Consider the following 17,304-nt stretch of genomic DNA (forward strand, 5'->3'; position numbering starts at 1 on the left):
CCTGGCCAGCCCTCTTATCTCCCTGCGCTCGCCCCGTGAGCACTTTTAGTGGCTGAGGAGGAGCGGTCGGAGGCTGTGGTTTGGTCTGGAGGAGACTTTCGTGCCTCAATTTTCCACCATTTATCCTAAATGTTCCCTCCCGCCTTCCCCTTCTCCTCCCAGGCCCTCTCCCCTGTGATCTGGTGCCCGGTGTATTTTGGGCTCTGCTGTGGCTTCATAATTCTTTCCACAGAGGTTACTCAGGGTAAAGCTACACATTGAAGATGTGACTGCATTTAGCTTGCCCACCCTATCATGGCGGGAAAGTCCTTAACGGGTGGTGGTGGGGCCACAGAGCAGAACGCTGCGATATTTTACAGTGATGTTTCCGATAGTGCAGCCTGCCTGCGCCTGTGTGGCGGGAGGCCAAGTGTCTGCAGCACTATTTACTTGCATATGGGGGCTGAGCTAGCCCTTGAATTGGAAGAAATGCATTTGCCAAGTTTAATATCCCGTCTTCCCTCTGCATTTTCCCATTTTAACTATTCTCCGCTTTTTATGTGCCATATCATGTTTCAGAAAAATGCCTGTAAGTGGGTTCAATGTTTTCTTGTTTTTCCAGGAGTCTCAACTTTGCTCTGATCCAAGGCCATTTTAACATTTTTTTTAAAGACCATCATTAAGACAGAAGGTCAATAAATCAATCGGGTTGCTTGGTCTGAGGCTTCTAAGGTGAATAGTCTTAAACTACAAAAAGACGCTCATCCAGCCTGTTTGCTGTTGCTGAAGACATCTTCCTTGTGAAGTCACCACCCAACAGCCTCTTTCTCTTGGGTTAGAAGAATGTTTCATCACTGTTTACCTGCGTCCTGTACCCTGTAGGGTGTGAAGTCACACCGCTCTTTCTCGATCATCTTCTACGGTGGTGGAAGGGGAATTACACCCATGCCTCCTTTGTCATCTTGGCTCCAGGCTAAATGGACCTCATTCTCCAACCCCTCCCCAAAAAGCATATGCCCCTAAACCATCCCTCTGTACTTTTTATTCTTCTCTTTCAAGGTGACCTCGTTAATAAACTTGCTTGACTTCCTGAGCTATCAGGCCCATTTTCTCTGGCCAGGTGGTACTGAAGACCTGTGATGTAACCGTGCTCAGTTCTGGGAACTTTCTCTCTCAGCCTTATCCTCTTCCAGCCCTTTCTGAACGCCGGCTTGTTCAGCTCACTCTGTGGGCAGCACTGACCTCCTAACTACCTGGATTTGAAGCCTGGCTGGATAGTGCTCTGTGTCCATCCCTGCAACTAGGTCTAAATCCCTTGGGATGAGGGGGTGGATTGATGCTGGCAGAGCACCCGGCTCTCAAGAGAAGGTGCTTTTGCTGTACAGGTCACGCTGGGCAGTTAATGGCCATGAGACTGGGGCACCATGCATGGCTGGTTTGAGAATATGGTGCTAGGAAGGGTCAATAAAAGTATTCAGGGCATGGAGAGTGGCAACTCGCCCATCAGCACGAAGGAGTCTCGTGCTGATCGTCAGTTAGTAAACCAGTATGACTGAATCGTTCGTTACTGGGTACTAGGGAAAATAAACTTCAGGGGTTTTCACAGCCCCCATGCTCCTTCGTTCGTGCAGTCCGTGCTGTCCTGTTACATCGTAAGAGCACAGCTGATCTGACCAACCATGCAGATCAGTGGCGTGCTCAGCTCCAGTGGATTCATGATGGAAATGACCATGAATCATTTCAAAAGTGTTGTGTCTGGAGTAGGATCTCCCTGTCTCCTCGTGGCATGTATGTTGGTACCAGAGCGCAGGAAAAGCTCTGACACACACCGTGTTCTGCTCTTGTGTGTCGGCTAACTCATGCCCGGTTTAGAAGAGATGGAACTGATGATGCCTTGGACACCCTGGAAAAGTTACTCCAAACAAAAGTGAATTGAGGACCTTGCAACAGGCCTTTAGGCTTCTGCTTTCGTCCCCTAGCCTGTTGTCAGGCTCCCTTCTACCTTATGCTGTAGCAGAGGAGTCACTGAAGAGCGGTATCTTGTGCTGCCTGCGCGCTCTTACGTTTCACATAGCAACCGCCCCACCGCTCTCTTCAAGGAAAACAGCACAAAGATGAAAGCATGTAGGTGAACGTTCATCTGCTAGAAACATTTGCAGTGTTGAAGTAATTTGGTATCTGTGATCTGTTGAAAGTAACTTGAAACTTGTTGGAATCGCATTAAAAAGCGTACTGCCCGCCTCAGTGCAACGTGTCCAATTAAAACAGAAAACAGGATGAGGAGAGCGTAGCATGGAACTAGCATGTCTGGTAGCAGTAGGCCAGGGCCAAGACTTTTCCTTTGATGATTGTTCAGCTGCTTTTTTCCCATCAGTATTCTTTTCAGCTTCTTTGAACCATGCAATGTTTTGGTCTGTGCTTGCCATGTCAAATACGTTTCAGATCCAATCAGTCAGTCAACTTCATACAGAGAATGGCAGTTCACTGATAGAGCTCTTCTAGTTGTGGCTTTAACATTTTCATGGTGTAACAGTGCTATAAAGCTGAGAGGCTGTCAGCATTTCCATTGTAAGGGTAATTTATTGCTCTTCTCTAAAAACTTAGCTCCGAGCTGCAGAGTATCCAACAGCTGGTCCAAATCAGTGAGTTTACTCACTGAGAGACCTGCAGAAAAAACGTGACCTTAAATATGATAATACTACCTCTTCGTTCTTTTAAAAATAACAAAAAGTGAGTAAATGTACCAGAAGAGACCTGAAGTCCATGTGATATCTGCTGTGCTTGCTGGTGTGTCCCAGCCCGTCAGGCAGCGCGCTGTGTTTGCACCCTGGCTTCAGTAGATTGTTTGCACTGATCTCTTTGCTTTCTTTACACAGGAGCCTTCAGTGGTTACTTAAAAATTATCTGGCTTCCTGCAGGCCTCACAGGCTAATCTTTGGCCTTACTCCGTTGATCCTTACCTTTAGGTGCTCTCGTTCAACACCTCAGATGTTTGTAGGGCAGCATCTCTGTATTTCTAGCTTCAGAATATTGTGCACCAAGCACGGCTAGCTGGGAGACCTGGGACTGACCATCAGGTTGACCGGGCACAAGGTTTCTGGAAGATGTCTGGGGTTATGCGGCAACCAGGAGAGCCTGTCAAGAGGCACAATTGCCAGTCCAGCACTGTGACCTGTCTCAATTTATGAATCGATCCCTGCCGGGAAAGCCTTGCTCCATCTGCAGGACCATAGTAGTCTGGCCTGGGTCTAAATCCAGGGAAATCTGCCAACTAGACTTCAAGGAGGAACTCTTTTGAGTTCAGGAGGTGCATAGTTCAGTCAGATTTCTTTGTCTCCTCATTCAGCTTTTAGCAAGAATCTGTCTACAATTATTAACGCAGAGTGTTGACAAAAATGTTCCGTGGCCGGTATGCTGAGCTGTTAAGCAGAAGTGAGTGCTCACTGTGAAGAGATGAAGAAGACTGTCTACCGAATTGCAGGGAATAAAATGGAAGATGTAATTCAATGCCAATAGAGGCAAAGCAATAGGGAAAATGTCCCAAGGAGACCACAGAGTGATGGACTCCAAACCAGCCTCTGCTGCTCATGGAGCATAGCCTGGAGTCATAGTAGACTGCTCAGTGAAAATGTTGGATGTCTGCCCTAGGAAAAACTGGTGGAATGCCAGGAATTATTAGGAAAAGAATAGGGGACTACGCAGGAAGAGTTTGCCCTTACACAAATGATGTTGCATCAGCATCTGGAAAAGTAGTGGAAAGGACAGCAAGGAGGTCCAAGACATAGAACAACAAAGGGACAGAATACAAAAGTCAAGCAGTTACTCAGCAAGATTCAACACCTTTCAGTGTACGTAATCTCTGTCAGAGTATCCAAATCTCTTAGATGCTGAAGTGTTAGGAATAGCTATGAGTTGCATTTGTTAATAATTCTGCATGTAATGGTACTGCAATGTTTTCTATTGAATTGCTAGCGTCAGACTCTGAAATGTGGATGTCCACCTGTGACATCTCTTTGTACTCAGTGAACAGAAACTAGCACTTCTGGGGAAACAATCTGCCTCATTCTAATCTAGATGTCTAAAATACATCAGCCAAGTTGCATCTGAATAGAGTTTACCTTCCCTCATTGGCTATGAAAGGAGTCTAGCTTTTAGTGTCCAGAGTCTAGTGCAGATTTCTGATGCCAGGTGAGACAACTCGTATGACAGATGACGACTGCCATCGTCAGAGTGAATTGCTGCAGTACATCTGGCTACAGTTCATGTTTGGGTGAGATTAATTTTCCCTTAACCCATGTGTATTAAATTAAAATGTCTACGACTGAGTGTGTAAGGCTCCACTTCTGGTGGCACAACTGAAAGCATCTCTACAGGCATCCCTATGAGGGCAAGTTAGCTTATCCTGAAATAAAATTTGGAGATTTTTTCAGATGCCTGAGTAAGATGAGATAAATAAATGCAAAATAAAGAGAAATAAAGTGATACTTATGGTGCTTAGTGGTAGGACTTAAGATGAGAAGTCTATAGTACTCAGTCCAAACGTGCTGTAGCCAGGTTTTATTTACTAGGAATGGGATTTGCGTTACCTGATATCACATCTCTGCTTTCAACAGCGTGGTACCTGAAGTGAACTTTAAGACTGATAATCATCCAGCTAGCTGCGATTCCCAGGTATCAGTATGCTACCTAGAGTTCAACGTTTGGTTGTCTCGGTAGTCTTCCACAGCTCTGTGGTCTCTAGCACATTTTTCTCTCGCTGGACATGTTGTGTAGCACGTATTTTTGGGGTAGATTCAGTCTGAGATTGCAATTATCCTACATAGTTGTGGTCTGGCCTGGTACTATCCATCACAATACTGTCATGTCCTAGGCATTGACAACATACTTAAAAAGCTATTTTTCATGTGATATAACTAGCATGTTGGGTAGCTTTCTTGTAGCATTAAGGAAAACTCTCCAACGCTTTCAGCACCAGAGTTCCCAGCAGTTTATTTGTGCGGTGGGGGCTGCCTCGGGCAGGCAGGCAGTCTGAACTGTGTGTTCTTTACATGTCCTTCTTCGCCCTATGGGAAGAGTGGGTTGGAGTAAATGACCTGCAGAATATCAGAGCGCTACAAATAACCGCACCATCTAATCCTTTCTCCTCAGTTCAGCTCCCCCTCGCACTCCTCAGTCATAGAATCATAGAAAGTTTTGGGTTGGAAGGGACCCCTAGAGGTCATCTAGTCCAACCCCCAACCCCATGGCTGACGAGACACTGAACTCAAGGTCCACTTGCAACTTCAGCTCCCTGGTGCCAGCCACAGCGTCCCACCTGCAGACTCGCGTTTCCCTTACCAAAGGTATGAGCATGCTCTCACCTGTTTGGCGAAGTATTGCTGTTCTCAGTTGTTACTCTTCCTAACTGGTGCTTTTAATCTCACTTCGATCCTGTGGCAGCGTGTTTGTGCCCGGCAGCGCCGTGTGGGGCACCTGCTCTGCGGTTGGTTTCCTTCTCCCAGGCTGCAGCTCCCTTACTTGATTCTCTTTCAGACAGCATGCCACGGTGCTTGGAGATTACTTGATTTCTGCACTGGAAAGGGCTTCTGTAGAATTATGATGGTGACCTTTTGGGGCGGACCTGCTGCAGAGCAGCTCTGTGGAGAGGGACCTGGTGTCCTGGTGGACGATAAGTTAACCATGAGCCAGCAGTGTGCCCTGGTTGCCAAGAAGGCCAATGGCATCCTGGGATGCATTAGGAGGAGTGTGGCCAGCAGGTCAAGGGAGGTTCTCCTCCCCCTCTACTCTGCCCTAGTGAGGCCCTATCTGGAGTAGCGTGTCCAGTTCTGGGCTCCCCAGTTCAAGAAAGATGCGGAGCTACTGTAGAGAGTCCAGCGGAGGGCTACAAGGATGGTGAGGTGACTGGAGCATCTCTCCTACGAGGAGAGGCTGAGGGAGCTGGGCTTGTTTAGCCTGAAGAAGAGAAGGCTGAGAAGGGAGCTTATAAATGCCTACAAATATCTTAAGAGTGGGTGTCAGGAGGATGGGGCCAGACTCTTTTCAGTGGTGCCCAGTGACAGGACAAGGGGCAACGGGCACAAACTGAAGCACAGGAAGTTCCATCTGAACATGAGGAAGAACTTCTTCCCTCTGAGGGTGACGGAGCCCTTGAACAGGCTGCCCAGGGAGATTGTGGAATCTCCTTCTCTGGAGGTATTCAAGAGCCACCTGGACAAGGTCCTGTGCAGCCTGCTGTAGGTGACCCTGCTTCGGCAGGGGGGTTGGACTGGATGACCCACAGAGGTCCCTTCCAACCCCGAACATTCTGTGATTCTGACCTGCTGGTCACATAATGCTTTTCTCAGCTGCTTGTACTGGGCACATCGTCTGTATCGTCCAAAAAGTCCTACCTGGTGGAGCGCAAAGAGCAGACACTGAGAAAGCTGAGCAGCCACACTCGTTACATCCCTAAAGTCACCACCATGGAAAAAATTAAATGGAGAGGATTCAAGTAAAACAGTTGAAAACGCTGGGGGCGGGAGGGAAGCAGTAAAAAAGTAAATAAAGGGAGATGAGCAGCAGCAGGGCTTATGGACAGTTGCTTTAAAGCATATCAGCCACATTTTTCCAGTTACAGAACTGGGAAACTTCATTGCAGATTCAAAGATACAAGTTCTTTACATGTGAAATCCCTGTGTCCATACCTGATGGAGGAAAGTGGGTAGCAGTCATTAGCAGGGTGCTAGCCTCATCAGTGACCTGCAAAAGTTACCGTGTGTCTGTCAAGGAGCTGCAGGCACTGCAGGGTCAGTTCTATAAACCCCCTAAAGTCTGTATTTTTCATCCCCATTGCTTCTTACGTGCTTCCCTGTGGATTTTTTCTTGTGTGGCAACACTAACCTAACCCTCTCTTAGCTGTTCTCTTCAGGTTGCCATTTCAGATTACAAACCCTAGGTACTCTCTGAAAGACCCCGTTTCCCAGGCACCTATTTTAGGATGGATGGGATTAATCACTCTTCAGAGCAACACTTTCTTAAGTGATGCAGAAGCACTCGGCTGCCTCCTCCCGCTGCCCTGGCCCAGGACCCTCCTGCCCGGCTGCTGGAGCCCAGCCCGGCTCTTGGGGACCCGAGGTCGCTGCCCAGGCTGGGGAACACCGCTGCTGCTTTCCCACGTGCAGGTTCAACCAGTAGCAAAGCTGAGCATGTATCCCAGAGACACACACCCGATTGATAGCCCTTCGATTAGTGTGAGTGCTGAGGTTTGTTTCTTGACGTTGTCTCCTTGTTTGCTTTGTCAGGTCTGTGTCTCCATGTATTTTGTGTCCCCCTTTTCCCCTGTAGTTTCCCAGTTGACAAGGTCCCCGATCAGACAACCTCGATGGAATAGACATTCTCACACTCCCACGTGCCCTCAGCAGCGAGTGCGACTGACCATGTTTGGTTCCCATCACTACCTCCCTTATCATTTGCATCAGGTTTGTGTTGCTGTACATACTTGTATAGGTTTCCTTCTTTGCTTGTCATCCGTTGGTGCACTGCAAAAACATCCTTGACCAGACTCCTTTAAAGGAGCAGATACTCTTCTGCCACACACCCTTAGACACAACTTTCTCTGTCTCTAGAGGCAGCATAGGTGGTCCTTACAGTCCAGACACCAAACTTTCAGATGGCTGAATTCAAGTTGGATGAATCCAACCCTTTGCGGCTGAACTACTTCATTTAATAGAGTCTTGCTCTACTCAAGGCTCTTCTCATTGGAAATGATGTCAGCCAGTTCTGGAGCTAGTCATGTTAGTGACTCCTTCAGGCCATGACTTTTAATGGAGATAACAGTCATTTTTTGCACCTAGCTAGATGTTGCTGAGCTCTGTGTGGGAAAGAGAGGTACGGTGGTTATGAGTTAGCTTCTTCATGCTTTGCTTATGTAGGCTGCATGAATGAGGCATAGTTTCCAGGGCTTCAGAGCAATGGGCAAGGATGATTCTCTGCTTTCGTACCTGTAGCCCATAAACCCAGAGAGCATGACCCCAAAAACTTCTGGGCTGAAAATGTCCACTCAGCCTGGGTGCCACACTGTAGAGCATACGTTATTTCACAGCCTGATTTTATCTCCTTTTTAACCATGAAATTGCCTCTGATAACTGCTTGTTATAGTTTGGGGATACTTCCTCTTGTGCTTTAGCAGGACATGTGGTGACTGTTTCTCCTCCTGCTTTCTGAAAAGCAAATTGGGAGAGTTTGTCTATGGAGCAGAAGGTAACCACCCAGGTTCTTTGAAGAATAGTTCTGCTCCTAGCCCTCAAGATGCAGACTTGAAGAAGATACTGCATTTCTAGACCTGATGCAGAGTAGTCGTGTTGTGATCCTGAGCTTTGCCTTCTGAGCAGTGGAAGGAAAGCGGATCAACACAGGGAGCTTTGAGCAGGCAAAACCAGACAACACTGCAGCATTATGACTAATGGTGCCATGGAAAATCTGCGGTTCACAATGAATGGTAACTTCTAGTGTATTATCATTTGTTTTCTGATCTGGTGACCTTGACTACTTGATGATCTCCCTGCAGGCAGGGAACTTCTTCTGACATGTGATTCACATGTATCATTGAGGAAGAAGTCCAGAAACATCCCAGGGTTTGGTTTTCAGGAACGCTGGTATTTCTGCACTAGGACATTGTGCCTTTTAGGGTTTGCTAAGCTGTTGAAGTAGCCTTCAGCAAAATACTTTTTCTAGTGGCAACACGTAGATTTCAGTAAGTGCCCACCAGGACTGCTGACTCGTGCTGTCTTGACTTCACAGTTTATGGAGGTATTTTGGAAAACTTGATTCTGAAATGTCTGGCAAAGCTGCATGAATTTATGGACATACTTGTTTTTCCTCTACATACAGACCCTAATATGGTCAATGCAGGAGACATGAATGGTTCTGGCAACCTGATGGATTTTCTGGATGAACCTTTCCCCGACGTTGGGACTTACGAAGATTTCCACACCATCGACTGGCTGCGGGAGAAATCACGCGACACTGACCGCCACAGAAAGGTAAAGGTGTCCAGCTTGGAGCATTGCAGTCCCTGGGTTACAGCCAGCCTGGCGGTGAGAAAAACAAGCAGGTTGCCAATGTTGTTTTGTCCTACCTTATCGTAGGACTTGAGAAGGACTTCTAAAATTACGGGTATGGTATGTCTTGAGTTTGTAAATGCAAAAGGGCTTCCAGCAACTTAATCAGCACATCATCTCTAAAAAATGATTGGGATTGGGGGGAGTAGAGAGTAAAGAAACTGTATAGACCTTCTAGGAGGTTAAATATTTTTTGGTTTAAACATTATACACTAAAACTCTGTCAGGCTGAATGGGCAACATGTGTATATATATGTTTAATTACAGATTACAAGCAAAAGTAAGGAATCCATATGGGAGTTCATCAAGAGTTTGCTGGATGCCTGGTCAGGATGGGTTGTCATGCTTCTCATAGGACTAAAGGCAGGTACGTGTGTGTTAGCGTTATAGTTATGCCTGAAACCATCTCACCTAAGTTTGCTGCAGTGCCATCTGCTTCTCTTTTTACTTCATTATCTCTCCACTGATGTTTCAAGCTAAAAAGACAGCTATGCATCCGTGCAGTTATAATCCTCCATGAAAATACCCGCTTGCAAAGTCTCCTGCTGAGTGCTGACCTAGAAAAGATGTTATTCACCAGTAGAGGGATTTTGCTATTGCTTTTGGAAATACGCATCTGGGCGCTTTACACTCGATGGGCTACTTTGACTCTCAGAATCTTTGATTCACAGAAGTCAATTTTATTGGTAGGATTTTATTTTCTTGTCTTCACTTTAATTCTTTAACTAGATATTATGATGTGGGGAAAATGATTCTTGTGGACACTCAGAAGGGAGCTTTGTAAATTGCTATATTCACTGGGTTATCTTCTTTATATATGCATGAAAGGAAAATACAGTTTCAGAGTCAGTTTCAGGTCTGCTTCCAGGCCAGACAGACATTACATATTTAACACCCTGCTCAAACTCAGATGACAAATTCATTTATTTCCTGAATTGCTCCCATCTTCTGCTCAGTTTAGCACATCTTCCAATTTGGAAAGCTGAACTTCTCTTGCCCCATTGAAACAGCTGCCATTTTTTATGCCTTTTCAGTGACATCAGGGTGCTCTTGTATCATGCATGTGTGATGTAAAGTTTCACAGTTTCCAAGTGGTGTGAATTCCCTACTTGCCAACTGTCAAGTTAGTATGCTTATTACAGTTGTTCAGGAGCCTCAGAAGTACTGGGATGTTCTTGAGAAAGCGTTGCTGAAGTGACACTTTTGGCAAATTGTGTTATTTTGTAGGATACACTGGTTTCCACAGAAGCTTTTATGGGAGGCTGAGATGGGAAGACAGTCTGATAGACTGTGTACTACCAGGGCTGCCAAACCCTGCCTGAAGGCCAGGGTTGGCCTCATCTGGGATGGAGAATTCTGCTTGCAAATAGAGTTAGAGTAAGCCCTTGAGGGCGAGCTGGTCAGTAATCCCCTCACTCATATGGAGAATGTGGCATCACTCGCACACTCTCATTTTAGTAAAAACATCCCAGAAGGTTTGTTTCCATTCCAGTGTACAATGAAACCTCATGCTGAAATCCTCAAGGCTGTCAAAAGCCAGAGTTGCTGACCTCCGATAAGCTCCAGTGCTGGTACATCCAGCTTGGGAACGGAGGTTGAGGGTGAGCTGCAGCTGAGGTGTGTTAGCTTTTGCAACCTTTTCAATGACAAGAGCGCTGAGCAACATGTTTTACCTCAAAGAGTCAAATCAAATGCGTCTGTCTTTAAATTGGGACAAGGACTTGGGAGTCAGCTAGAGAACAAAAACTACCTGTGTGCTCGTGATCTGAGCTGAGCCCTCTAGACTTTTTCTGCCTGCTGTTGAAATGACACACGTGTTCTGTGCCTCCAGTGTTTCTGGGACAGGGCGAAGATGGAGAGGCACCATCTTAGCCTCAGCAAGGGGTCAACACCCCTTTGGTGAGTGGGGGGATTATTGATGAGTGGATGCAGTTTCTAAACCGAGTTTGAGGAGGAACGAGGTGAGGTTGGTGGTGCAGTCAAGAGGTGCTTCATGTCATTCCATCTCTACTTGAAATATTGCCTGCTCAGAGTAGCCGGCCTGCCACAAGGGCACCCGCACGATCACACAGGGTTGTTGTAGAGCAGCCTGGTTCCTCCATGGTCCCTCCTCCCCTGCTGAATAGGCAGAGGCTACTGCTCCAAGGGGAGCAGCCTGGCTCAGCTGCACCGACACTGGCTGAGCTCTTGGGCAGCAGAGCCCAGGCATTGCCAGGGGCATGGAGAGCGGGTGGCAAGGGGTGGGAGAGGAGGGGGAAAGCAGCAGCAGTAGCACGCAGGGTGTGAGGGCCTTGCAGAGCACGCTGCCCCTCCTGCCTCCTTGCTGGGGATGGAGGGCAGCAAGATGGGACTCCTGGGGAGGGGGATGGAGGCGGCCTCCATGTGTATCCAAAGGCACCTGGAGGAGTTACTCAGGCCTAGGAGTATAAAGTGAGCTTCACTGATCTAGAAGCCTACATCCCACAAATCTGGTCAGCTGAATCTTTCAGGTTTTTCAACACTTCAAAGGCTGCACCTCCACAGCTAACACAAGCTGATGTGGCCAAAAGGAGTAATCGCTTTCTTTTGGTGTCCCCACCATCAGGCCCCGTTACCTTGTGCACGTGCAGCTGCACAGGGCAGGTGAACCTGGGGACTAGCCTGGTGGAAAAAATGGGGTTTGGCCAGATTGGTTTTTGGTTGGTCAGTGGGGTCAGTAGGGTTGGTCACAGAATCACAGAATCACAGAATCACAGAATAGTAGGGGTTGGAAGGGACCTCTGTGGGTCATCTAGTCCAACCCCCCCGCCGAAGCAGGGTCACCTACAGCAGGCTGCACAGGACCTTGTCCAGGCGGGTCTTGAATATCTCCAGACAAGGAGACTCCACAACCTCCCTGGGCAGCCTGTTCCAGTGCTCCGTCACCCTCAGAGGGAAGAAGTTCTTCCTCATGTTCAGATGGAACTTCCTGTGCCTCAGTTTGTGCCCATTGCCCCTTGTCCTGTCACTGGGCACTGCTGAAAAGAGCTTGGCCCCATCCTCCTGACACCCACCCTTCAGATATTTGTAGGCATTTATAAGGTCCCCTCGCAGCCTTCTCTTCTTCAGGCTGAACAAGCCCAGTTCCCTCAACCTCTCCTCGTAGGGGAGATGCTCCAGTCCCCTCACCATCCTTGTAGCCCTCCGCTGGACTCTCTCCAGTAGCTCTTCATCCTTCTTGAACTGGGGAGCCCAGAACTGGACACAGTACTCCAGATGAGGCCTCACCAGGGCAGTGTAGAGGGGAAGGAGAAGGTTGGTCACCACAGGCCTGCAAGCGATCAAAATATTGCTTACAGGAAGGAGCTGATGGAGGGAGGGAGGAAGGAGAGGACCATCCCATTTGGCAGTATGACTCGTGGCATTTTTGGAATGCCATCAAACCTGCATCCTTCATTAGTCCCAGAAAAGCACAGGTGGGAAAGGGACCTCTGGAGGAGGTCTGCTCTGACCTGCTCGCAGCAGGCAACCTGCTCCAGTGACTCACCACCCTCATGTAAAGAATTTCTTTCTTATTTCTAATCTAAATCTGCCCTCTGTAGTTAAAAGCCATTACCCCTTGTCTGTCACATGCCCTCAGAAAAAGTCCTTCTCCGGCTTTCTTGCAGGCCCCTTCAGGTACTGGAAGGCTGCTGTAATGTCTCCCTGGAGCCTCGCCTTCTCCAGGCTGAACAGCCTCAACTCTCTCAGGAAGCAGTAACCACCCACAAATGCTGTTAAGTGTGGAGATCCAGTGAAAACTGCTCACATGATGCTCCAGAGAAAGATACTGAGCAGTGCCTGGGGCTGTCTCAGTCGGAAACTTTGCACACATTCTGGAGAAATACAAAGCAACGTGTGGGGAAATAAGCCTGAAAATTTGAGGCGCGAGTGCCATATTTTTAGGCACTCATTTTTAAGGAATTCTGAGTTTTTACTTTGCCCCTCCTACCTGCAGACCAGTGGCCATCCCACGACCTAACCATTGCTACCAGCCAACTGAAACTATATGCTATTTATAAATCAGCAGAAGAGTCTGTGTTTTCTAAAGCTATGTGACAGAAAGTATTGTCATACTAATGCTAAAATGCTGTGGTACTGAAGCTGCATGTGCAAAAATCCCCTTTGCATGCCAGTGCCATGCCACTTGGGTGACGCCGTTTTCTGGCACAGGTGCATTGGAAAAATGTTTTCAAAGCAAATTTTTAGCATTCTCTTTAGGGCATTGTAAAGGATGAGCGTTGGCCATCATCAGCCAAAGGAAAAGGAGAGAGGTAAAAGTCTAACATCTGAAATGAAGTTCAGCATTTCCTGGCTTTGGGGTGCTTCATTATTTTTCATTCTGGGCAGGTGGTTACATAGAAGGGGAACAAGCGCAGTTCCTTTGATGGAGACACTCTGTTACAGTCTTGATAACCAAAGATTCAGAACTTGGAAAGCCTCTAGCCCTGGCCACTTGGCTTGTGAAACATTAATCATTGCACTATTATCCTGCAAGTGCTGGCCTTCCCCTCTCCCGATTTTCTTCTCTGTAAAGCATGCATAGTAACTTTCATCTGGCATTTTCCTCCTTGTGTGGAACCCAAAGCAACTGGCAAAAGGGATTAGATCAGCTGCATCATTAAGCACATTTTCCTAGAGGTACTGAGTTGCACGCGAGCTTGTTGTATTAGAGAACTGAATGTTCATCCCTCACTGTTATTCACTTTATCAAGGAGAAACATTCAAAAGCCCTCCTTCCTTTGCACCTGCTGCTAGGTGGCATTAATGCTTCATTGCCTGATTAAGTGTGATGTGAGTTTTGAAGATTGGTGTGACTACAGAGAATGATAAAAGTCCATCAAGAGGTGCAAGAGGCACAGCATTAGCAGCAACAAAGTGATTTATCATCATGTAAGAATATGGTTCATTGTTTCCATAGAAGCTTGGGAAAGTGAAAAACAGTAAGAAAGAGGAAGCCAAGGTCTTCATGAAAGAAAATAGTTGGTACAGACATCATTACTCCCTGCTGCAGCCTTTTTTTGTGATCTTGTCTAGTTGTGTATCTGTATAGTTCTTCAGATTATTCCTATACAACAAAAATTCTTCACTGCTGCCTGAGTCACATTGCTTGTCAGTGTGGGGACAAGTATCCCTCTTAAGGGAGTGAGAAGATACACTTCTGTGTAAGGCTCTGGGAACACTTGCAGGGTTTTTCTGTTCTGTGAAATAAAAAAAAGGTTACACATGCCTGAACTATTTGAAACAACTTTCGCCCTCCCCCTTCACAGAAATGACGAGCAGAAGACTTTAGTTCCAGGTTAACTAAACTGGCTTTTGAACCTCACCTCTGCTTCATGTAATTGCATTCTTAGCAGGAGCCACAAAGCTAGAAGTTTTGGAAACATAAACTCAAACCATTTTGTATTTTCTGAAACATTTTTTCAGTGTTCTAGTCCTACTGAAGCACACCGATGAATGCTGTTCAAATTCATTACCGGTTTCCTGAAAATGTATTAATGATTACCGGTTAAAATTTAGTCGGCTTCTGCTTTCCACTGTGTGGAAAACACGAAAGGACTTTTCTATCAGTCGGTGGTTTCACGCTTTGCAGAAACCCGGGACAGAAGGCCGATCTGCCTGTCTGTCCGTCCGTCCGTCCTTCGGCTGCTCCCAGCCTCCCCCATCGCTCTGGGGCTGCCTTCGGGAGGACACATCTGCGCCGGGGGGCCGGGGCCGGGGCAGCTCAGCACCGCTGACGGGCGAGCGCCCGAGAACAGCGGGATTTTTCCCGGCCGCGTCAAGTCCAACCCCTGTCTGGGGCCGGTGGCCGCCGGGTGCCGCTGCAGCCCCGCGGAATTACCGGGGGAAAGCTGAAGCGAGGGCTCGTTTGGTGACCGGGGGGTGCCGCGGGGTCGTTTTACTCTGCGTCTTTGGGTTGCTAATGAATGTGCGCGTCGAGAGCCCCGTTCCGCTAAGTTCGTAAGTCGGAATTTGGCATCCGTGTTGTCTCTGTGCTGGCGTCGTCCTTCTACAAGGTTGCTGCGCTGGGACCGGTAAAGCTATAGAAAAACGTACGCGCCCTCCTCCTCCCCTGCCCCTGCGGTACCCGGTGTGGTTGGAGACCACCAGCCTAGAGAGCCTGCATGAAGTCCTGCTTATCTCAGCCGAGCAGCGCACCTGCTGGGACAGGCTGCAGGATCAGGCCCGACATCCGTTATGCCTTCCCTGCTTCCCAGTCAGTCAGTATGAAAATGATAATATTAAACAGAAAAGCTTGCCGAGAGAACGTTAAGGTCAGACAACAAGCTGGTGTGGCCGTTTCTTTGCAAACCCGCTGTTGCCTCCAGTTTCTTGGTGTATTCTTGCTTACGTGGCAGCTGCTACCCCAAATCATGAGGTCTTGCCATTGTTATAATTGGACATATTTTCTTTGTGACTTGATATTTTTTTGATGCCACGTTTTTTTCTTCTGGTCTGCATTTCTCTTCCCAGGCACGTTAGCTGGAGTGATAGATTTGGCTGTGGATTGGATGACAGACCTGAAGGAGGGTGTCTGCCTGTCTGCCTTCTGGTACAGCCACGAGCAGTGCTGCTGGACGTCCAATGAAACCACGTTCGATGACCGGGGCAAATGTCCCCAGTGGCAGAAATGGTCTGAACTTCTTGTAAGCCAGTCTGAGGTACGGGAGACCTGATCCGGCTGGGGTCACAGCAGGCCAGGGAATGCCATTTTTTTGTGCTTGCTAATGTTCCCTACAGAGAGTTTCTCTGAAAGAGAGAGTAATGAACTGAGCACGCTGCAAAAAAAGACATTTCTACAAGCAATATCTGCTTAACTTGGAAGAGGTCCTATTGTGTCAGCACCGTATGTGATGGAAACTGGAGAACTGCGAGATTGCTGTCTCTTTTTCTCAGTGTTGAACCAAAAGTGTTTCATAACACTCATAACATAATCACCAGGGGACCTGAGCTGCTATCCACTTTTTTTCTTTTAAACACATTTTTATGGGACAAAAAAGATGATCCCAGGCAAATACATTTAGGAGGAAATTTTTGGGATTGCAGATGGCTTCTATGTATTCAAATGTTGTGAGTAGTAGTGGGAGTTGCATAAGAACTGCTTGTAATACCCTTGTGATCAGTTTGTCTATCAGACAGCAAAATACTTAGCTAGCACGGAGAGCTGGGGAAATAACGGGCTCCCTAGGAGATGGCTGAAGTGAAAAATTTGCAGGCAGAGAGGACAGGAAGGGAAAAATCTGATCTGGACTGACATGAAACTTATTATTTTAAGAATTCTTTTTTCTACACTTTTTTTTTTAATTCTAGTAATTTTAAATGTGACGAATGCTGTTTCAAAGCAAAGCCAGTGAAAGTTTCATTCTGAAGACAATCAAAAGAAGCCTTTCTATATGTCTTTTAGCAGAAGATACTTTTATAAAACATACAAAAAAGGACATGTAAATTTCAACCTAAGCTATTCAATGTATTTAATAATATTGATCCCTTCACAACTCAAGGTTTTGGGCAGAATTATTGTCTTGAATCCCCTCTCCCCCAATTTCTATACCTGGCTTGAATGTGATAAAAATTGAATATGACATGAATGTGGCTTTGAAGAGACCTGGCTTATGGGATACTGAAATATGTAGTGGGACTTCAAAAATATCTAGTAGTGCAGTTTGGTCCATAATAGGAGAAGAAAATACCTTCTATGGGATAAAGCATCTCCAGCCAGACAATTAGAAAATGAGTGACTTGGAGAGACTATCTCAGATCTTCCCCCCAGTGTGGAGGTAGTCTTGTCCTGCAGAAAGTGTTTGAGGGCACCTTGATCGCCGTACAAGTTTGTCGTTAATGTTCCTTTCAGAGCCACTTAAGGTTTACAGTACAAGTAGTGCCAGATGAGAACATCTGGGAATAGTTACAGCCCAATATTCCCTAGTTCTAATTAACCATAGTGAAAGTAGTGGGGTGCTCGCTGCTCCTGAATATCCCCACCATTTGATCGCAGGCAGGAATCTGTCTGCACGCTTGCCAGTCCGCAGCACCAAGCTTCCCTTTGCCAGAGTTTTGCTGGGTTTGCACTGGTCTTCATCACCAGATGGTTTGGGTGGTTGTGTCTTTGTAACAGTGAAGCAGTGCTACCCCGGTATAAAGTTGCAGTATTGGGGATGACATCATAATTTAAGAGGAAAAAAAAATGTGGGAAGGGAAAAAAGAGGAGAATGTTACAATTGTTATGGGA

General features: G+C 46.9%; 1 protein-coding gene across 6 annotated transcripts in view; it reads left to right on the top strand.

Annotated features, from left to right (window-relative positions):
* CLCN4 (chloride voltage-gated channel 4) overlaps window positions 1–17,304 on the top strand; it is a 47,462-nt gene that overhangs the window by 6,503 nt on the left and 23,655 nt on the right. For 5 of the 6 annotated variants that reach the window (XM_075428357.1, XM_075428318.1, XM_075428342.1 and 2 more), the window contains 3 exons: window positions 8,848–8,999; window positions 9,345–9,444; window positions 15,549–15,736. In XM_075428357.1, the coding sequence (XP_075284472.1) occupies window positions 8,848–8,999; window positions 9,345–9,444; window positions 15,549–15,736 (440 nt within the window). Of the gene's footprint in view, window positions 1–7,149; window positions 7,221–8,847; window positions 9,000–9,344; window positions 9,445–15,548; window positions 15,737–17,304 lie in introns of those variants that run through there. The other variant, XM_075428349.1, reaches the window with a different exon arrangement.

The sequence above is a fragment of the Opisthocomus hoazin genome, chromosome 1 (genome assembly GCF_030867145.1).
Source record: "Opisthocomus hoazin isolate bOpiHoa1 chromosome 1, bOpiHoa1.hap1, whole genome shotgun sequence".
NCBI classification, from domain to species: domain Eukaryota; kingdom Metazoa; phylum Chordata; class Aves; order Opisthocomiformes; family Opisthocomidae; genus Opisthocomus; species Opisthocomus hoazin.